This window comes from Cherax quadricarinatus, chromosome 8 (assembly GCF_038502225.1).
Source record: "Cherax quadricarinatus isolate ZL_2023a chromosome 8, ASM3850222v1, whole genome shotgun sequence".
Taxonomy (NCBI): domain Eukaryota; kingdom Metazoa; phylum Arthropoda; class Malacostraca; order Decapoda; family Parastacidae; genus Cherax; species Cherax quadricarinatus.
Genome location: NC_091299.1, coordinates 41316302 through 41339866, shown reverse-complemented (window position 1 = coordinate 41339866; position 23565 = coordinate 41316302). Strand labels below are relative to the sequence as shown.

At 38.9% G+C, this 23565-nt stretch overlaps 1 protein-coding gene across 1 annotated transcript in view; it reads right to left on the bottom strand.

Annotated features, from left to right (window-relative positions):
• The window catches only part of Set1 (SET domain containing 1), a gene marked incomplete in the record, with an annotated part of 508988 nt that overhangs the window by 91467 nt on the left and 393956 nt on the right, over window positions 1–23565 (bottom strand). Inside the window, 1 exon segment of the mRNA XM_070083037.1 lies at window positions 3266–3553. Coding sequence (XP_069939138.1) covers window positions 3266–3553 — 288 coding nt within the window.

Genomic DNA, 23565 nt, shown 5'->3' with positions numbered 1-23565 from the left:
CAGATCTAGCATTTTTATGATTGCATCGTTAGTGCTTTTATTTTTCCTGAATCCAAATTGGCAGGGGTTGAGTATGTTTTGTGCCGTTATAAATGAATATAGTCTCCTGTGCACGAGTTTCTCAAAGATTTTGGATAGCAATGGTAAGTTTGATATTGGCCTATAGTTGTTTAAATCTGTAGGGTCACCACCTTTATGTATTGGTGTAACCCTTGCCGTCTTGAGTAGTTTCGGGAAGGTGCTAGTTTCTAGTGACTTGTTAAAAAGTAATGAGATAGCATGCGAGAGGACATGGGCCGCTCTCTTGTACAATAATGGTGGGACATGAGACAGATTCCCTGAGTTATTTTTAAGTGACTTTATAATCTCGGTGACTTCCATGGGCTCAGTTGGAGCAAGATAGAAGGAATTTGGGAAATTCCCATCTAGGTAGTCCCCGGCATGGGCATTGGTGCGTGGGATTTTATTGGCGAGATTAGAACCTATGGTTGAGAAGAAGTCGTTTATCTTGTTAGCTGTGTCAGTGGGATGCAGTGGTGTTTCATTAGGTTTAGTTAGGGCAATATTCTTGTTTTTTTTCAGTTTTTGGGTCCCTAGAATCTGAGAGAGTGTTTTCCAGGTCTTTTTTATATCTCCTCTTGTGTCAGTGAATCTACTGGAGTAGTATAGTTGTTTGGCTTTCTTTATTACTTTGGTGAGGACTGATGAATAGTGTTTAAGAATATCTTTGTGTATTAAGCCCTGTCTATATTGCTTTTCATATTGGTGTTTCTTATCAATGGATTTCAGAATGGTGTTGGTTAGCCATGGGCACCCAAGCCCTTTGTTTGTGATCTGTTTCATTTTTATAGGACAATGTTTGTTGTATAGTCTAAGTAATTTGTTAAGAAAAATGTCTGTCCAGTCGTCAATACCATTGGCCTTGGAGAATTCTGTAGGCCAGTCAACAGTCTCTAGGTCAGCTGTGAACTTCCTTATTGAGGCCTCATCATGGAGTCTAAATGAAACTTTGTTGTATTCAAGTGGTGGTTTACTAATGTTTGTCAAGAGGAAGGTAGGGTAGTGGTCTGTAGTGCTATCTGTGATTATCCCTGATTTAAGGGGGGCTAGTATATTGGTCCATATGTGGTCTATTATGGTTGCACTCGTTTCAGTGAGCCTGGTTGGTTTAGTTATTGTTGGTATGAGAAGTGTGTTGTTCATATTGTTGATGAAATCAGTTACAGGCTGATCATCTAGTAGGCCAAGGTTGATGTTGAAGTCTCCAGCTAAGAGAAGGTGGTGCTTATTCATTTGTCTGTTTGTTATTAGTGCCTTTAGTTTCTCACTGAAATTTGGGATGTTTGTGTGGGGTATCCGGTAAATGGCACCGATTGTTATAGGCGTCTTAAGGTTTTTTACAGTAAAATTAGCAAAAATGTATTCTCCATATTCATCACTAAAGCAAGTGGTGCTAATACAAGATAACTGGTTAGAGTAATAGATTGCAATACCACCCCCAACTTGGTATGGTCTGCAGTTGTGGATTGCTGTGTATCCTGGTAGAGGGCAGATATCTATTATGTCCTGCTTAAGCCAGGTCTCAGTAAGAATAATGCAGGAGAAGGGTGTCTTTAGTGATTCAAGGAGTGCCAGGAGGTCATCATAGTGTTTGCTTAAGGACCTGATGTTGTAGTTAAGTACTGATAGACTTTTAGCATTGTTTAGGATAGTGCTGGCTTGTGATGCTGTGTTACAGTTACTTTCCAATAGGTTTTGATTGTGTGTCAGATTATGGAGGTTTAGATCAGGGTCAACGTGATCAATCATCTTCTAGGCTTAAATTATGGTTATTTATATCCTGAGTTGTGGGTTGAGTTTTAGTACTGATATCTGTAGTGGTGGGAAGTTTGGACAAGTATATAGCTATAGCATTTTGGTCATGTAGAGTATAGTCACTAATACACATAATGGAGTTGGTGTTGTCTATGTGTTGTGCTGGAATGAGCTAAAGTACAACTAGGTATAAACTAATAATATAAAAATACAAATTAAAAATAGAACAAGACTCTCACTTGTAATTGCACTAAGGTCTAATGTAATGACTTTGGTATAGTCTATGTATTGAGCTAGAATGAGCTATAGTACAACTAGGTTTAATCTAATAATATAAAAATACAAATTAAAAATAGCACCAGACTCTCACTAGTAATTACACTATGGTCTAATATAATGAATTTGGTATTGACTATGTATTGAGCTAGAATGAGCTATAGTACAACTGAGTTTAATCTAATGATATAAAAAAGGCACAAGACTCTCAATTGTAATTGCAGTTGTTTATTTTCCAGAAATTTGGCATACAAAACAGGGACATAAGTCGAGTGGTCGTATGTCGAGCAGGTCGTAAGTCGGATGGTAGGTGTATTGGAATACTCAGGAAATATTGATCCAAATATTGCATTGCATGGCTTCCTAGGAAGAGGCTCAGCACATGGTGGAACACAGCTAGTTGTGGCATTTCTTCTAAAGTCTAACCTCTTACAATGCAAAAGAAAACTAGTCAATATCATCTATACTGAACAACTGTGGTGCATAATTGTCACTGGAAGTCTGAGCTTGGAGTAAAAATTTTTGAGAATTTGACATTGAATGCTAATGCACTAATAAATGAGACAACCTACTGCATTTATACTGATATATACAATGCTGAATACCTATAGTGAACATGCATTTTCTATAAATATTTTTATCAAAATAAAACACTGCATTAACCAATTTGGTGCAAAAATATTAGTGGTTGTAAATTAGCTACAATGCACTCGCTGCTGTAATTATCACATAGGGTACTGTACCCTCCTCTCTTCCATCAATATACAGTGGACCCTTGGTTAACGATATTTTTTTACTCCAGAAGTATGTTCAGGTGCCAGTACTGACCGAATTTGTTCCCATAAGAAATATTGTGAAGTAGATTAGTCCATTTCAGACCCCCAAACATACACGTACAAACGCACTTACATAAATACACTTACATAATTGGTCACATTCGGAGGTAATCATTATGCGGGGGTCCACTGTACTGAGCTTTTCTCTTATAATACCCAAGAAAATGACCTAGTTCTAAACATAACAAGTGAAATACACCACAAAAGAATCATCTGAACAAACAAACATTTAGTGAATAATAAAATTTCCATGAATATATTAACTCTATACACATGTAATTCATAACAATACTCTAACTTCACATAAATTAAAGATGTAAAATACAGCGGTTTCTTACCTCGTATGAGAAAGGAATAGAGGACGTTGTATTCATCCATCTGGTTGCGTGGCTTAAAACTGGGTAACGTAGTAGATTTTGTTAAAACTGGTGGGGTTATTTTTCTTTTATCAAGACCTTCTTTCTTAATCTGTAGCTCTCTGTTCTCCTTTCCTCTAGGTTTTGGAGTGGTGAACTTTGTGGCTATCTTAGAAGCTTTATTTTTGTCATTCTTCGGTGGTGTACACGTACGAGTATAGTCATGGTCCGACCCTCCCATAATTTTATGACTCTTTTTAGGCACCTCTTCTGTAAATGGAACCAATCTTAAGTAAAGGAATTTGAAAAATTTATAATACAATGTAAAGAATATGGAGGATGTGTGTAATTTATAAAAATGTCTTTACTAAAACAAATTTCAATAAACAAAAACTAAAATTACAACAGTCAAATCAGAGATCCTATTGCAATAAACAGAGCAAAGAAATCATTATTTAAATTATAGGTAGTGTAGGTGTTGAAGAAAGATGGGAGAGTTTTAAAAATGCAGTTAGAATGCAAAGTAGAAGTTTGTGGTTATAGGAGGGTGGGTGTAGGAGGAAAGAGGAGAGATTGGTGGAATGATGAGGTAAAGGGTGTGATATGAGAGAAAAATGTTGCTTATGAGAGGATTTTACAAAGCAGAAGTGATATAAGAATGATGAAGAGAGTAGTGAGGGAGTGTAAAAGAAGAGCAAATGATAAAGAGTGTCAGGAGCTGTCAACAAATTTTGCTGTGAATAAGAAAAATTTTTGAAGATAAATAGGTTAAGTAAGTCTAGAGAACAAATGGATTTGACAGTTCAACATAGAATAGGGGAGTTAGTAGATGGGGAGTTTGAGGTATTGGGATAGAAAGCAGGAATATTTTGAGGAAATGCAACAGAATGTTAAAAGCTGGTGGGGATATAATTTTGGAGTGGTTGGTACTTTTGTTCAATAAATGTATGAAAGAAGGGAAGGTACCTAAGGATTGGCAGTGAGCGTGTATTGTCCCTTTATATAAAGGGAAGGGGGACAAAAATGTAAAAATTATAGGGGAATAAATTTACTGTGTAGTAAGTAGTAGGTTGGCACACAGCAACCACCCAGGGAGGTATTACTGTCCTGCCAAGTGAGTGTAAAATGGAAGCCTATAATTGTTTTACATGATGGTAGGATTGCTGGTGTCTTTTTTTTTTGTCTCATAAACATGCAAGATTTCAGGTATGTCTTGCTACTTCTACTTACACTTAGGTCACACTACACTTGAATGTACAAGCATATACATACACACAAACACTCACACACCACTGTGTTTTCTTCTATTTTCTTACTAATTCTTGTTCTGGTTTATTTCCTCTTAACTCCATGGGGAAGCGGAATAGAATTCTTCCTCCGTAAGCCATGCGTGTCATAAGAGGTGGCTAAAATGCTAGGAGCATGGGGCTTGTAACCCCTTCTCCTGTATATTTTATTATATTTAAAAGGAGAAACTTTTGTTTTTCCTTTTGGGCCACCCTGCCTTGGGGAATTCGACCAGTGCATTTAAAGAAGAAGAAATTTACTGAGTATACCAGGTAAAGTGTATGGTAGGGTTATTACTGAAAGAATTAGAGTTAAGACAGACAGCAGGATTGCAAACGAACAAGGTTTTAAAATGGGTAGGGGATGAATAGACCAAGTGTTTACATTGAATCATATAAGTGAACAATATTTAGATAATTAGAGAAGTTTTCCTTGCATTTATGGATTTAGAAAAGGCATTTGACTGGGTGGATAGGGGAGCAATGTGGCAGATGTTACAAGTGCATGGGATAGTAAGTTACTAAATGCTGTAAAGAGTTTTTATGAGGACAGCAAGGCTCAGATTACAGTGTGTAAGAGAGAGGGAGATTACTTTCCAGTAAAAGTAGGCTTTAGACAGGGATGTGTAATGCCACAGCAGTTATACAGGTCTCCCTCAACATTCGCGTTTTCAACTTTCGCGGGCTTCACACATTTGCGAATTTCCAACCGCCAAATCATATTTAAGTTTGCCAAATCATATTTAAGTTTACCGCCACGAGTCCTTACTACCCTCCCTCTGACCCCCCACAACTGGCAGCCAGCCCTCCCACCACTGTGTGGTGAGTGTTTTGTTTGTTCATTATTTGCTGTTAAACAACAGTATAAATAATGTCAACCCATCCATGACTGCATATTAGAATGGCTATTCGGACAGGTATTGGAAGGTGACATCATAAGTTTACTCTTGAACACAGCAAGGAATAAAAAATTTCTGCTACTGCTAATAATAATAATAATAATAATAATAATAATAATAATAATAATAAATACAATAGAATTGAAGAAGGAAATTGTACAAAAATACGAGGGTTGAAGCAGTGGTGGAGAAGTGGTTGGTGCATCGTCAATGTGGCTTTGTTTATGCTGGAGTGAGTGTTAGTCTCCGTGCTCTTCCAAACATTTCACAATAATTCATTGTATTTGGTGCTTGTAGATTGAGTGTGACTGGAGTGGTAGAGGCAGTGGGTGAGGCAGTGGTAGAGGCAGTAGTAGAGGCAGTGGTAGAGGCAGTGGTAGAGGCAGTGGTAGAGGCAGTGGTAGAGGCAGTGATAGAGGCAGTGATAGAGGCAGTGGTAGAGGCAGTGGTAGAGGCAGTGGTAGAGGCAGTGGTAGAGGCAGTGGTAGAGGCAGTGGTAGAGGCAGTGGTAGAGGCAGTGGCAGAGGCAGTGGTAGAGGCAGTGGTAGAGGCAGTGATAGAGGCAGTGGTAGAGGCAGTGATATTTACTAACATATTTACTGCCTCTATCACTGCCTCTACCACTGCCTCTACCACTGCCTCACCCACTGCCTCTACCACTCCAGTCACACTCAATCTACAAGGACCAAATACAGTGGACCCCCGCTTAACGATCACCTCCAAATGCGACCAATTATGTAAGTGTATTTATGTAAGTGCGTTTGTACGTGTATGTTTGGGGGTCTGAAATGGACTAATCTACTTCACAATATTCCTTATGGGAAAAAATTCGGTCAGTACTGGCACCTGAACATACTACTGGAATGAAAAAAGTTCGTTAACTGGGGGTCTACTGTACAATGAATTATTGTGAAATGTTTGGAAGAGCACGGAGACTAACACTCACTCCAGCATAAACAAAGCCACACTGACAATGCACCAACCACTTCTCCACCACTGCTTCAACCCTCGTATTTTTGTACAATTTCCTTCTTCAATTCTATCGTATTTATTATTATTATTATTATTATTATTATTATTATTATTATTATTATGTATTATTTTATTATTTTTATTATATTATTATTATTATTATTATTAGCAGTAGCACAAATGTTTGATTCTTTGCTGTGTTCAAGAGTAAACACATGATGTCACCTTCCAATACCTGTCCGAATAGCCATTCCAATATACAGTGATAAACGGATTGACATTATTTATACTGTAGTTTAACAGCAAATAATGAACAAACAAAACACTCACCACACAGTGGTGGGAGGGCTGGCTGCCAGTTGTGGGGGGTCGGAGGGAGGGTAGTAGGGACTTGCAGTGGTGGAGGCAGTGGTATTTAATAACATACATATTGTTAAGGCATAACGTATGTATTTAGTACAATTTACGACGTTTTCATGTATTTTATGATTGTTCATGGTTCAACAAGTTAAGGAAGCAGTATTGTATTATATTTCCCTACAATATATTGGGGCACCAAACATTCACGGGTATTCAACATTCGCGAGGCTCTTGATCCCCTAACCCTCATGAATGTTGAGGGAGACCTGTAGATGAGGTTGTAAAAGAAGTAAATGCTAAGGTGCTGGGGAGAAGGGTGGGAGTAAATTATGAAAATTCAAATACAAAATGGGAGTTGACACAATTACTTTTTGCTGATGATACTGTGCTTTTGGGAGAGTCGAAAGTTGCAAAGATTAACCCGTAAATGGTCCAAACATACATATACGTTTTTACCGCTAGTGCCCCAAACGTATATATACGTTTTATTTGTCATACATTTAACACTGCCACGATAAGCCTGAGTCGCCTAGACATGAGAATGGGTGTGTGCACTCACTATATGCCATATTAAAATAATTGGGGATGCCTGGGTACCATATGCTCTTTTCCTATTAAAAAAAATATTTTTTTTCTCTCAAAAAAGTTGGGGCACTACGGTAGAGAACATATATATACGTCTGGACCATTTACAGGTTAATGGAGAAGTTTGGGAGGGTGTGTAAAGGAAGAAAGTTGAAAGTGACTGTCTTCAAACAGACCCCTGGCTCTTTTCAAGGCACTAGACAGGCACCTAAAGTCAGTATCCGACCAACTAGGGCTGTGGTTCGTATGTCATTTTGTGTGCGGCCAGCAGTAACAGTCTGGTTGATCAGACCCTGATCCACCATGAGGCCTGGTCTCAGACTGAGGCGCGAGGGCATTGATCCCCAAAACCCTCTCCATTTTCTCCAGGTGATGAGGGTATCAAACAAGTTGGGTAAAGAAAAATTGGGTATCACATTGGAGGAAGGTAGTATGGAAGAAGTAAATGTGTTCAGATATTTGGGAGAAGACTTGTCAGCGGATGGGTTTATGTAGAAAAAAAAAGGGGTGGTACATTTAGGTATCGGTGGAGACAAAGAACATTATCCATGGAGGCAAAGAAGAGGATGTATGAAAGTATAGTGGCACCAACACTTTTATATGGGTCTGAGGCATGGGTTATAAATGCTGCAGTGAGGAGGAAGGTGGAGGTAGTGATGCTGTACCTAATGGCAATGCAAAGAAATTGAAGTGTGGAAATTTAGGTGTGGAGTTACTGAAATTATTATTGAGAGGGCTGAGGAGAGGTTGTTGAGGTGGTCTGGTCACTTAGAGAGGATGGAGTAAAATAGGATGACTTGGAGGGTGTATAAATCTGTAGCAGGAAGGAGAAGGGGTAGAGGTCATCCTAGAAAGGATGGAGGTAGGGGTTAAAAGAGGTTTAGTGTGCAAAGGGCCTGGATATTCAGCAGGCATGTGTGAGTATGTTAGGAGTGAATGGAGACGAGTGGTTTTTGGGACTCGATGAGCTGTTGGAGTGTGAGCAAGGTAATATTTTGTGAAGAGATTCAGGGAAAACTGGTTAGCTAGTTTTCCTGTACTTTAAAGGAGGGGTTTGGAATATTTGCTGTTTCGAGTGACATCTGAACTGTCGTATCTACATGACTCTGCAAAGACAGTGATTATTTGTGAATGATTGTGAAAGTGTTGAGGGAGTTTGGCCATATGAGAAATTCCCATGGATCCTAAAAGTATAGAAGAGATCAGTTATTACTAATGATTATTATTATTATTATTATTAAGGTTCCCAATCCAAAAAAATAAATTCAAGTGGCCTGTACTGTATTATAAAAAATATTAAATAGGAAAGACCTTTCAAATTCTTGATTTTTAATACTGAGGCACCCAATGTAAAAAAAAACAAAAAAAAAAAAACAGGAGGCAGGCAAAGCATTGTAAGTCAAATCTGATAAATAATTTTGTCTCCATGGCAATATTTTGTATGTGGTAAGAAACTACATAAAAAAGATATAGGGCAAGTGTATCTACACTAAACTCATTTCATTGTCCCCAAAATATAACTAATTTGTAAATTTCCAAATATAATAAGTACAAATAATGAATTCTTACAATGTATTAGAAATTTTCAGGCTGAAAGAAAAATTTGAGAAGTAATAATACAGTAAAAGGAAAGTTGTCCCTACATAGCCAAAATAAATGCAGATTATGCAAATACTTTTACAGAAGAAAAAACTTTATTTAACCCTTTGACTGTTTCGGTCATACATATACGTCTTATGAGCCAATGTGTTTGATGCATATACAGTGGTCCCTCGATAATCGTAGGGCTCGATAGTCATAATTTTCGGAAATCGTAACGATATTTTCGTCAAAACATTGGCTCGCTAATCGTAGATTGACTTGCTAATAGTCATTCGTCCGGGATGCGTACTCACGCTCTGAGCCGCCCCGGCCTCCCTTCCCAGCCAGTGGCATTGTTTACCAGTGAGCGACGGTCCCCTCACTTGCTCATACGAAATATTTCACAATATTCCATTCATTTTAGTGCTTGCAACTACTAAATAAGCTAACATGGCTCCAAAGAAAGCTCCTAGTGCCAAGTCTTTGGTAAAGAAGGTGAGAAATATGACAGAATTTAAGAAAAACATCAATGAACAATGTGAAAGTGGCGTACGTATGGCCGAACTGGCCAGGATGTATAACAAACCCCATACAACCATAGCTTCCATCGAGGCCAAGAAAACGGAAATCAAGGATGCTGTTGTTGCAAAGGGGGTAAATATGCTGACAAAAATGAGATCACCAGTACTCAAAGAGGTTGAGAAGTTATTATTGGTGTGGATAAACGAGAAACAATTAGCAGGAGATAGTCTTATGACGTCGATTATTTGTGAAAAGGCTAGGCAGTTGCATGACGATCTGGTAAAGAAATTGCCTGCAACTAGTGGTGATGTGAGTGAATTTAAGGCCAGCAAAGGTTGGTTTGAAAGATTTAAGAACCGTAGTGGCATGGTGAGGCTGCCAGTTCGGACCACAAAGCAGCTGAAATTTTTTTTTATTTTTTTTTATTATCACACTGGCCTATTCCCACCAAGGCAGGGTGGCCCGAAAAAAAAAACTTTCACCATCATTCACTCCATCACTGTCTTGCCAGAAGGGTGCTTTACACTACAGTTTTTAAACTGCAACATTAACACCCCTCCTTCAGAGTGCAGGCACTGTATTTCCCATCTCCAGGACTCAAGTCCGGCCTGCCGGTTTCCCTGAACCCCTTCATAAATGTTACTTTGCTCACACTCCAACAGCACGTCAAGTATTAAAAACCATTTGTCTCCATTCACTCCTATCAAACACGCTCACGCATGCCTGCTGGAAGTCCAAGCTCCTCGCACACAAAACCTCCTTTACCCCCTCCCTCCAACCTTTCCTAGGCCGACCCCTACCCCGCCTTCCTTCCACTACAGACTGATACACTCTTGAAGCCATTCTGTTTCACTCCATTCTCTCTACATGTCCCAACCACCTCAACAACTCTTCCTCAGCCCTCTGGACAACAGTTTTGGTAATCCCGCACATTCTCCTAACTTCCAAACTACGAATTCTCTGCATTATATTCACACCACACATTGCCCTCAGACATGACTTCTCCACTGCCTCCAGCCTTCTCCTCGCTGCAACATTCATCACCCATGCTTCACACCCATATAAGAGCGTTGGTAAAACTATACTCTCATACATTCCCCTCTTTGTCTACAAGGACAAAGTTCTTTGTCTCCACAGACTCCTAAGTGCACCACTCACCCTTTTCCCCTCATCAATTCTATGATTCACCTCATCTTTCATAGACCCATCCGCTGACACGTCCACTCCCAAATATCCGAATACATTCACCTGCTCCATACTCTCTCCCTCCAATCTGATATCCAATCTTTCATCACCTAATCTTTTTGTTATCCTCATAACCTTACTCTGAAAAATATGTGCATGAATTCAAGGAGTACATAGAGGCATTAAGAAACAGAGAAGAGAAGTAACCCCAGAAAAGCAATTGGTACCTGAGCTATTGATGGAAGGGGATTCCCCTTCCAAACAGTAAGTAATGCAATCCTTCTCCTCCTCCAGTCTTCCATACACTAAGAAGAATCGCCAATAAAGGTAAGTGTTATGCTGCTAATGTTTCATTTATCATGTCCCATTGTATTGTTTATGTATTACATCTATATTTCATGTAAATTTTTTTTTTGTTTTAGTACTTCTGGGTGTCAGGAACGGATTAATTGTATTTACATTATTTCTTATGGGGAAAATTGATTCGAAAATCTAAATTTCGATAATAGTAACAATTCCAGAAACGGATTAATTACGATAAACGAGGGACCACTGTATACTGAAAAATTCTAGAGACTTCAAATCAAGCAGGAGAAAGCTGGTAGGCCCACAGCTCACATGTGAGAGAATGGGTCTGTGTGGTCAGTGTGCACTGTATAAAAAAAAATCCTGCAGGAAGCAGTGCATGAGAGAAAAAAAAAATCTCTGACCGTGTTTTTGGATTAAAACACAGACTTCGAGGTGTATTTTCAAATAATTTTTATGGTTATACAGTGGATCCTCTGTCAACAAAGGCATCGTCTAACGATAAATTCGTCCAACAAAGCGTTCAAGCATAAAAATTTTGGCACGACCAACAATGAAAAACTCGACCAACATGATTCGTCCTGAACCTGTCAGTCCAGCCTGAGCGCCTCAGCTGCCTGCCATCAATGTTTACAAGCCAGGGTGGATGGTTCCATGCATATATTCGATAAATTTTACATTATTCCATTGTTTTTAGTGCTTGTAACTGCCAAATAAGGCACCATGGGCCCAAAGAAAGCTTCTAGTGCCAACCCTGTGGCAAAAAGGCGGAGAAATACTATCATGCCACAGTCAGCTGCTGCTGCACCACCATCAGCTGTTGCTGCACCACCGTCAGCTGCTGCTGTACCACTGTCAGCTGCTGCTGCACCACAATCAGTTGTTGCTGCACCACAGTCAGCTGTTGCTGCACCACCGTCAGCTGCTGCTGCACCACCGTCAGCTGCTGCTCCACCACAATCAGCTGTACTATTCAAAGATGTGAAGTGTGTGTTTTTGGTGTGGCTTAACGAGAAACAATTACCAAGAAACAATTAACCCCAGAGGGTTAGCCACCCAAGATAACCCAAGAAAGTCAGTGCATCATCGAGGACTGTCTAACTTATTTCCATTGGGGTCCTTAATCTTGTCCCCCAGGATGCGACCCACACCAGTCGACTAACACCCAGGTTAACAGGAAAAAATGCCTGGAACTAGTGCTCATATTGGTGAATTTAAGGCCAGCAAAGGTTGGTTTGAGAGATTTAAGAATCGTAGTGGCATACACAGTGTGATAAGGCATGGTGAAGCTGAAAAATTCCAACCCCAACAAGTGTTCAGTTGTGGGAAAACAGGCCTATTCTGGAAGAAAATGCCAAACAGGACCTACATTACTCAGGAGGAAAAGGCACTCCCAGGACACAAGCCTGTGAAAGGCAGGTTAACTCTCATGTTTTGTTGTAATGCTAGTGGGGATTGCAAAGTGAAGCCTTTACTCGTGTATCACTCTGAAAATCCCAGAGTGTTCAAGAAAAACAGTGTCTCATCACGCATCAATACTCTTCAATAAAGGTTAAGTGCCAGTTTAACATTTATTTATGTAGTTATTGTGCATGTCTCATTGTCTTCTTTGCAGGGAAGTGTATATTTCATGAAATTTTTTTTTTTTTAATACTTTTGGCTGTCTGGAATGGATTAATTGGATTTCCATTATTTCTTATGGGGAAAATTAATTCGACTAACGATAAATTCTCCTAAAGATAAGGTCTCTGGAACGGATTAATATCGTTGGCCGAGGGTCCACTGTATTCTTGTATTCGTAGTCACATTTGATAGAATGGAAAACATATTATAGAAATAGAAGTGATTTTGATTGGTTTTACTATGAAAAGGACCTTAAAATGGAGATCAAAGTAGGAGACATGTTTGATTTTTGCCAATGTTCAAGAGTAAACAAATGATGTCATTATCCAATAAATGTCCAACTAACCATTCCAATATGCAGTCTTGAATGGGTTGATAATATTTATACAATTATTACAACATTCTAGTAGTCTGCATAAAAGTAAATCTTCTGTTTTTTGTTTGAATAAAAATTAAAAATAGAAAGTTAGAGTAATATCAGAGGGGTCTGGAGATGTGACTGATGAACAAAGAAAATGTTACTTTAGAGCCAGCAATGTCTGCATTGTTCATTCTGGATCCTATTTTGAAATTGACATTTTTTCATTTGCATGAAATTGGCCAAATTGCCAATTTCTGACCACTTTATTAGGTAGCTGAAATTGGTAAATGGGAAGTTTCCTGTGCTCAATCGATAGAACAAATGGAGTTCTAAAGAAATAGTTATGAGTTTGGTCGACTGGAACAATGGAATTAGCCAAAAATAGGGCTCAAAGTGGGTGAAATCGCTGATTCATAAGTATCATCGAGGTCGCTAACTTCACGAGAGCGTAATTCCGTAAGTTTTGCATCAAATTTCATACTTTTGGTGTCATTACCATCGGGAAAAGATTCTCTATCAGTTCATAAGAATTTTTTTTTTTCGAATATTTTGCGACACCAGAAGACACCTCAGGATTTGGGGTTGCAACAGTCAAAGGGTTAACAATAGAAAATAAAAAGTGACAAACACTTTGCAGAGTGATTTATCTAAACTCACAAATGTCAATTAATGTTAACTGGGAGGGAAGACTATAAAATATGTGATAAAATCCTAGCTATCACCAGAGAACATAAATTTAGATAAATTTAAAAGTAGTTTCTAAGTGCAGTACTGTATTGGATGGATAAATGTTGAAACAATTTCATATTAAGTTAGGCTAAAACTATAATATGCAAAATGGAAAGAATGAAAAATTGAAAAGAATGAAAATCAACTTGCTCGTTACAAGCATCATGAAGAAAATAAGAGAAATAAATTCAATCCAAGAAAACACTTAAAGAAAAGACATCATAGAGAATTTCTTCAATTTTTTTTTTTAACTCAACTGCCATTTCCTGCCAAGGCAGGATGACCTCAAAAAAGGAAACCACATTTATCAACATTCACTCAATTGCCATCTTTCCAAAAATGTGCCATCACAATCAGATTACCCCTCTGGCTGCAACATTCCCATTATTATGCAGGTTTAAGCACTGCATTGTAATACGTATGGTGAGAAGTGTGCCATAATTTTATAAACCATGTTATAAGTGTGAACCATAATTTTATAATGTCATACATTGTGGGCACCTCAAATTAGCTCAAGCTATAAAATGTAAGAAAGTCCTGTTGTAACTTATTTTTCAATGGTGTGTGTATAGCGTCGGTTTGTGAGCATGGATAGTCACATGGGGAAGTGGCATGGGTGGCAAACATGCTGGCCAGACGCAGTTTATTTATCTTACACCAACAGAGCCCACTGAGTTACCATGATTATCAACTCTCTAAACAACAAATCAGGAAATATAGCCCAAGTACCACAATTACTGTACAAACGAGTGGCTCAAATCTTTTCACCCACCACTGAATTACTCTTCAACGAATCACTAGAAACCAACACTTTCCTGGCATCATTCAAAATAGCAAGGATTACACCAATACACAAAGATGGTGACCCAACAGATGTAAACAATTATAGGCCAATATCCAACATGCCTTTACTTTCCAAATCTTCGAGCTCATACACAAAAGGTTATACCCCTTCATAACATGACAAAGCATCCTTAACCCCTGCCAGTTTGGCTTCAGGAGAAACAAAATCACAAATGATGCAATAATAAAAATGCTAGACCTACTTTACACAGCACTTGAAAAAAATGAATACCAGCATGGACTCTTTAACGACCTTAACCCTTTCAGGATCGACAGGCCCTCTCAGAGACTTGTTCTCAGGGTTGCCCAAATTTGAAAATAAAAAAAAAAAAAAAAAAAAACTTCTGAAAAGACAGAGAATCTTTTCCCGATCATAATGACACCAAAAGTATGAAATTTGATGGAAAACTTATGGAATTATGCTCTCGCGAAGTTAGCGGTCTCGACGATGTTTACGCATCGGCAATTTTGCCCACTTTGAGCCCTATTTTCGGCCAATTCCAGTGTACTAGTCGACAAAAATCATAACTATTTCGCTAGAACTCCATTCTTTCTATTGAATGAGTGCAAGAAACCACCCATTTACCGATTTCAACTATCCAATACAGTGGTCAGAATTTATCAATTTTGCCAATTTCACACAAATTTCAAAAGATGCCAATTTCCGAATATGGTCCCGAATAAACAAGAAAGACATTCCTAGCACTAAAATAACATTTCCTCCGTTCATTAGTCACGTCCCCAGGCCCCTCTTACATTCTTTTGCTTTCCACTTTGAATTTTTATTCTCACAAAAAAATAGAAGATTTACTGTTATGCCGACTACTGCATTAATGTGGAAATGGTATATATAATATCAGCGCACTTGTGAAAGAATATCAGACTCACCAGTTGACGTGTATTGGACGCATAGCATGATTTGTTTACTTTTGAACTTTGGTAAAAATCGAACATTTCTGCTTCTCTGAGCTCAATTTCAAGGCACTTTTCATTGTAAAAACAGTCAAAATCATCTCAATTTCTGTAATATGTCTTCCATTCTATAAAATGAGACCAGGAAAACTAGAATACAACAATAAATACCATACGAAAATACAGTGCAAAGTCGCTGTTTTAACCCAAAAACACGCTCAAAGTTTTTTTGCTCTCATTACGCACTGTGTGCTGAAGGATTTTTTTTATGCTGCGCACACTAACCACATAGACCCTTTCTTTCATATGTAGGCCTACCAGCTTTCTCTCATTAGATTTGAGGGCGTTAGAATTTAGACGTACTAGTACGTCAAAAACCTTGGTGCGTAAGCCGTACTAGTACGGCCAAAACCCTAAAAGGGTTAAGAAAGCTTTTAATACAGTAGACTACAGCATCTTACTCCTCAAGCTTGATCATTATGGTATAAGAGGCCACGCACTTGCATTTATCATGTCCTACCTAACTAATAGAAAGCAATGCGTCTCTGACAAGGACGCAGCCTCCTCAACAAGACCCCTGGACACCGGTGTACCACAGGAAGCATTCTTGCCTCCCTCCTTTTCTTTTATACATCAACCATCTTCCAAGCATATCACAACAACTTAAGCCTATTCTCTTTGCTGATGACACAACTTTTGTCATCTCCCACCCAAATCTAACCTCAATCAACAATACTGTTAATGAAGAACTTGCAAAAATAGTAACCTGGATGACTGTCAATAAACTTATACTTAATACAGACAAAACCTTTTACATTATGCTTGGGAGTAGAGTAAGAGAGATCCAACTAAACATTATGCTTAACAACACCCTTATTGCTACACATAATGAAGGAAAATTCCTGGGTCTGCACCTTGACAGCAACCTGAAATTAAACACCCATATCCAACACATAACAAAATAAGTTTCTAAAACAGATGGCATCCTCTCAAAGATACATTACTATGTACCACAAACAACACTACTTACACTATACTTTTCAATGATCTACTCGTGCCTCACCTATGCTATTTGTGCCTGGGGCTTCACTACAACAAATCACCTAAAACCAATAATAACTCAACAAAACGCTGCAGTGTGAATGATCACACAATCGTCAGTTAGACAACATCCCCCCCCACTCTTCAAAGACCTAAACCTACTCACTTTACAAAACATTCATTCGTACTATTGTGCAATCTACACTTACAGAACAATCAATTCTAATATAAATCCCGACCTGAAGTGCTTTCTTGACAGTTGCAATAGGACTCTCAGACATAACACTGGGCACAAAAACCTCTATGACATTCCCCGTGTCAGGCAAAATCTTTGCAAAAACTCAATGGACATATAAGGGCCCAAAATCTGGAACTCTCTGCCAGAAATCTCCAGAACCACTGGCTCAGCTAGCATTTTTAAAACTTCAGTTAAAATACACCTTATCTCCTCAACCTATCTCAGTCCATTTTAAATACATATGTAAAAACTATATGTGAATTTGCTCACTATCATGAACATAGGTAAAACTTTATAATAATATATACTTTATCTCAATATCTGTATTTATCTCAAATGTTAATCATTCCATTGTGTCCACTTTTTTTTTTTTTTTTAACAAGTCGGCCGTCTCCCACCGAGGCAGGGTGACCCAAAAAGAAAGAAAATCCCCAAAAAGAAAATAATACTTTCATCATCATTCAACACTTTCACTTCACTCACACATAATCACTGTTTTTGCAGAGGTGCTCAGAACACAACAGTTTAGAAGAATATATGTATAAAAATACACAACATATCCCTCCAAACTGCCAATATCCCGAACCCCTCCTTTAGAGTGCAGGCATTGTCCACCTGAAGTTAATACAGTGGACCCCCGGTTAACGATATTTTTTCACTCCAGAAGTATGTTCAGGTGCCAGTACTGACCGAATTTGTTCCCATAAGAAATATTGTGAAGTAGATTAGTCCATTTCAGACCCCCAAACATACACGTACAAACGCACTTATATAAATACACTTACATAATTGGTCGCATTCGGAGGTAATCGTTATGCGGGGGTCCACTGTAATCAAAATTGCAATTCTTCTCTACAAAACTTATTAAAGCCATAGAGCACAACCTAATAGAATATTCAATTCTCTTGTATTCATTGTAACTCACCTAATGACCATATGTACTGTTATTGTCTAATTAATCTTTAGTTAGTTTAAAGTTTGCCCAAAATGCTATGCATATAAAGGGGCTTTTGGCATGTACACTTAACTATTACATTCCTTTGCACAAAAAACATCATGTTGAAATAAAATATTATTATTATTATTCTTATTATCAAGTTTTGTACTCCTTTTGTTTATCCGACTCAAGCTATAGGCTACTTTAGTGCTTACCCGTAGGCTCACTTGGGCTCTCATGTGGTTATAGCCCTGTTGGTTGAATGACGGCTGGTGAAATTGGGTGAGATGGTGTTTATAGGAGAATAGAGTAGGGCATGGTGCCTGCTGGGTCCTAACCTCATACTTACATTTGTGTGTTTATGTAGTGTTTGTATATATTGTTAGGAGTAATTAATGTATATTTTCCTACTGAGGAATTTTGCCTGAACCCTCTAATAACCATACCACTGGAGTAGTGAATGCTGGTTTAGCACCTTGTTTTTGATTAGGGTAGCCCTGGGTTGATAGGTAGTAGGTTGGTAGACAGCAACCGCCCAGGGAGGTACTACCGTCCTGCCAAGTGAGTGTAAAACGAAAGCCTGTAATTGTTTTACATGATGGTAGGATTGCTGGTGTCCTTTTTTCTGTCTCATGAACATGCAAGATTTCAGGTACGTCTTGCTACTTCTACTTACACTTAGGTCACACTACACATACATGTACAAGCACATATATACACACCCCTCTGGGTTTTCTTCTATTTTCTTTCTAGTTCTTATTCTTGTTTATTTCCTCTTATCTCCATGGGGAAGTGGAACAGAATTCTTCCTCCGTAAGCCATGCGTGTTGTAAGAGGCGACTAAAATGCCGGGAGCAAGGGGCTAGTAACCTCTTCTCCTGTATATATTACTAAATGTAAAAGGAGAAACTTTCGTTTTTCCTTTTGGGCCACCCTGCCTCGGTGGGATACGGCCGGTGTGATGAAAGAAAGAAGAAAGAGCCCTGGGTTGCTCATTTTTACATGAAATTCACGTAACTTTTACCTCTGCCCCTAGACAAGGCCTTAATTAAGCCCCTAGGGGCCCAATTTCTGCATAACACGAGGGTGAAGTCTGGGAGAATTATCAAATTTTATATGGTAATTCAAGTTTGAAACAAGGAAAGTCAATAATCATAATTTATTGGTTTGGTAAGGGGAAGGATTCACTATAAACTACTTACACTAAATGGTACCTTACCTCTGATGGTTCAATAAACCCATTTTTCTGCCTCTTTTAATGTGCAATATTGCTGATTTTTAGGGTGTTATTAATAACAGTAATTTTCTGGGAATAATTTACCTTTGCAGACTCAATAGACCCATTGTTTTGCCAGATTTTTGTGTGCAATCCTGCTGACTTTTAAGGGGTCTATGTGATAATAATTCCTTGTGAATATAATAATAATTTAGTGTATGTGCTTTGCTGTGTGGTTTATTATTTTACATCTGTAATTTCTGCTGTAGATAAGCAAGTGTTCTGTGCTAGCAATTTCAAAAATGTCTGTCACTGTTGAAGTATCTAGTGCTGACAGGGATCTTGTAGAAGACCCTGAATCAAATCTCCCTGCTAGTAACATGAGTTTGAAGCAGAACTTATAAAGTTGAAATTAGACCTAACTGGGGAAGAAAAAGTGTGGTTAAGGATTGAATGTATAAAGATCCAAGAACAAAAAAAGTTAGAAAAGTTTAGGGCTCAAGAAAGAGACAAGGAGAGGCATTTGTTTTTCAACAAGCCCCGATAAATAGGGTAGATGCATTTGATTTGGACAAAGCCATAAAATTTGTGCCCAAATTCCTGGAGAAAGACCCAGGCCATTTTTTCCAATTGTTTGATATGACAGCCAGATCCCAAGATTGGCCGGTCAAGGAATGGGCGACATTAGCACAAACCCAATTAACTGGTAAAGGGTTACAAGCAGATAGTTCTCTAGAGGAATGAGACTTTTCTGATTATAATAAACTGAAGGAGGTAGTTTTACTTGCTCGTCAGATGTTGCCAGAAAGGTACCAGCAAAAATTTAGAAGACTAAAGTTTCAGGCAGGGCAGTCTTTGGTGGAATACGGTAAGAAGATGTTGCTTCTGAACAGGTGGTGCTGCTCAAAAGGTGTGGTAGACAATTATGAGGGTGAACTTAACTTAATTTTGCTAGAGGATCTTTTGAGAAATGTTTCTGAGGAGAAGGATCCTGATGATTTTAATCATGCTTTACAGCTAGGCGATAGATTTTTAGCCAACCAAAAGTTTTGAAGTAGTTATCACCCAGAACCTACTAATGTTAAGTTTTCTCCACCCACCAGTAGGTATAAGAAATTTCAGAAGTTTAAGCCACATGTTCCCCAGCCTAATAACCACTAGAGTTTTAGTATGCCTTATTCTCAAGTACCTGCCCAGGAAAGTTCTAAGTCAGCAGTAACAGGTCCTGGACTACAGGGAACAGGTAGGAAGAGCCCAGTTCTGCAGGGTCAAGGGACCCAGCCTAGGACAAATGGGAATGGGAATTTAAAGCCTTATTACTGTACTTATTGTAATAAACTGGGCCACCTGCAGTGATATTGCAAGAACATGAGTAAGGATCAGGCTGCTGCAGAGGCTTCTCAAGTAAGTACCCCAGCTACACACATGGTAGCTAGTACTGAAGTTTCACCTCAGAGTATATCAGGTAACCCAGCAGTTTTGGATCCTCGGATGAAAGTCTTTTCAAGTCGACTGTGGCCATCACGCACAAATATGATGGTAGGGTAGAAGGCATTATGTCTCTAAGCGACGGTTGTAGCACATACACCTTGCTTCGCAGGGGTATATTACTAGTGTCCGATGACACATACACCGGGTTGGACAGTCTTCTCAAAGAGACTACTGGATTCTCTGTTAAGACTCCAGTTCGTAAGTTGTGGGTGGAGTCTGCCTACCAGTGTAGTTACCTACCTGTAGGTATCGCAGACGACATACCTATTTATAAAACTGGGATGCTTGAATGTGCATGGATGTAGTGCGGATATGAAAGAGATGATTGCAAATGTTACGAATGAAAAGAAGTTGGATGTCCTAGCTCTCGGTGAAACAAACCTGAAAGGGGTAGGTGAGTTCCAGTGGGGAGAATTAAATGCGATTAAGTCAGGAGAATTTGAGAGAGTTAGAGCTAAGGAAGGAGTAGCAATAATGCTGAAGGATGAGTTATGGAAGGAGAAGAGGGAATATAAATGTATAAATGTGGATTAAAATTAGGGTTGAATACAAAGAGTGGGTCATAATAAGTGTGTATGCACCTGGTAGTAACCCCTTCTCCTGTAGACATTTACTAAAAAAGAGAAGAAAAACTTTATAAAACTGGGATGCTTGAATGTGCGTGGATGTAGTGCAGATGACAAGAAACAGATGATTGCTGATGTTATGAATGAAAAGAAGTTGGATGTCCTGGCCCTAAGCGAAACAAAGCTGAAGGGGGTAGGGGAGTTTCGGTGGGGGGAAATAAATGATATTAAACCTGGAGTATCTGAGAGAGTTAGAGCAAAGGATGGGGTAGCAGTAATGTTGAAGGATCAGTTATGGAAGGAGAAAAGAGAATATGAATGTGTAAATTCAAGAATTATGTGGATTAAAGTAAAGGTTGGATGCGAAAAGTGGGTCATAATAAGCGTGTATGGTTACAGGAAAGTGGGTGCGGGAAGGAAGAGGAGCGATTGGTGGAATGATGATGTAACGAGAGTAGTAAGGGAGAAAAAGTTAGCATATGAGAAGTTTTTACAAAGTAGAAGTGATGCAAGGAGGGAAGAGTATATGGAGAAAAAGAGAGAGGTTAAGAGAGTGGTGAAGCAATGTAAAAAGAGAGCAAATGAGAGAGTGGGTGAGATGTTATCAACAAATTTTGTTGAAAATAAGAAAAAATTTTGGAGTGAGATTAACAAGTTAAGGAAGCCTAGAGAACAAATGGATTTGTCAGTTAAAAATAGGAGAGGAGAGTTATTAAATGGAGAGTTAGAGGTATTGGGAAGACGGAGGGAATATTTTGAGGAATTGTTAAATGTTGATGAAGATAGGGAAGCTGTGATTTCGTGTATAGGGCAAGGAGGAATAACATCTTGTAGGAGTGAGGAAGAGCCAGTTGTGAGTGTGGGGGAAGTTCGTGAGGCAGTAGGTAAAATGAAAGGGGGTAAGGCAGCCGGGATTGATGGGATAAAGATAGAAATGTTAAAAGCAGGTGGGGATATAGTTTTGGAGTGGTTGGTGCAATTATTTAATAAATGTATGGAAGAGGGTAAGGTACCTAGGGATTGGAAGAGAGCATGCATAGTTCCTTTGTATAAAGGTAAAGGGGACAAAAGAGAGTGCAAAAATTATAGGGGGTTAAGTCTGTTGAGTATACCTGGTAAAGTGTATGGTAGAGTTATTATTGAAAGAATTAAGAATAAGATGGAGAATAGGATAGCAGATGAACAAGGAGGCTTTAGGAAAGGTAGGGGGTGTGTGTGGACCAGGTGTTTACAGTGAAACATATAAGTGAACAGTATTTAGATAAGGCTAAAGAGGTCTTTGTGGCATTTATGGATTTGGAAAAGGCGTATGACAGGGTGGATAGGGGGGCAATGTGGCAGATGTTGCAGGTGTATGGTGTAGGAGGTAGGTTACTGAAAGCAGTGAAGAGTTTTTACAAGGATAGTGAGGCTCAAGTTAGAGTATGTAGGAAAGAGGGAAATTATTTCCCAGTAAAAGTAGGCCTTAGACAAGGATGTGTGATGTCACCGTGGTTGTTTAATATATTTATAGATGGGGTTAAGTCTGTTGAGTATACCTGGTAAAGTGTATGGTAGAGTTATTATTGAAAGAATTAAGAATAAGATGGAGAATAGGATAGCAGATGAACAAGGAGGCTTTAGGAAAGGTAGGGGGTGTGTGGACCAGGTGTTTACAGTGAAACATATAAGTGAACAGTATTTAGATAAGGCTAAAGAGGTCTTTGTGGCATTTATGGATTTGGAAAAGGCGTATGACAGGGTGGATAGGGGGGCAATGTGGCAGATGTTGCAGGTGTATGGTGTAGGAGGTAGGTTACTGAAAGCAGTGAAGAGTTTTTACGAGGATAGTGAGGCTCAAGTTAGAGTATGTAGGAAAGAGGGAAATTATTTCCCAGTAAAAGTAGGCCTTAGACAAGGATGTGTGATGTCACTGTGGTTGTTTAATATATTTATAGATGGGGTTGTAAGAGAAGTAAATGTGAGGGTCTTGGCAAGAGGCGTGGAGTTAAAAGATAAAGAATCACACATAAATTGGGAGTTGTCACGGTTGCTCTTTGCTGATGACATCGTGCTCTTGGGAGATTCTGAAGAGAAGTTGCAGAGATTGGTGGATGAATTTGGTAGTGTGCAAAAGAAGAAAATTAAAAGTGAATACAGGAAAGAATAAGGTTATGAGGATAACAAAAAGATTAGGTGATGAAAGATTGGATATCAGATTGGAGGGAGAGAGTATGGAGGAGGTGAATGTATTCAGATATTTGGGAGTGGACGTGTCAGCGGATGGGTCTATGAAAGATGAGGTGAATCATAGAATTGATGAGGGAAAAAGGGTGAGTGGTGCACTTAGGAGTCTGTGGAGACAAGGAACTTTGTCCTTGGAGGCATAGAGGGGAATGTATGAGAGTATAGTTTTACCAACGCTCTTATATGGGTGTGAAGCATGGGTGATGAATGTTGCAGCGAGGAGAAGGCTGGAGGCAGTGGAGATGTCATGTCTGAGGGCAATGTGTGGTGTGAATATAATGCAGAGAACTCGGAGTTTGGAAGTTAGGAGGAGGTGCGGGATTACCAAAACTGTTGTCCAGAGGGCTGAGGAAGGGTTGTTGAGGTGGTTCGGACATGTAGAGAGAATGGAGCGAAACAGAGT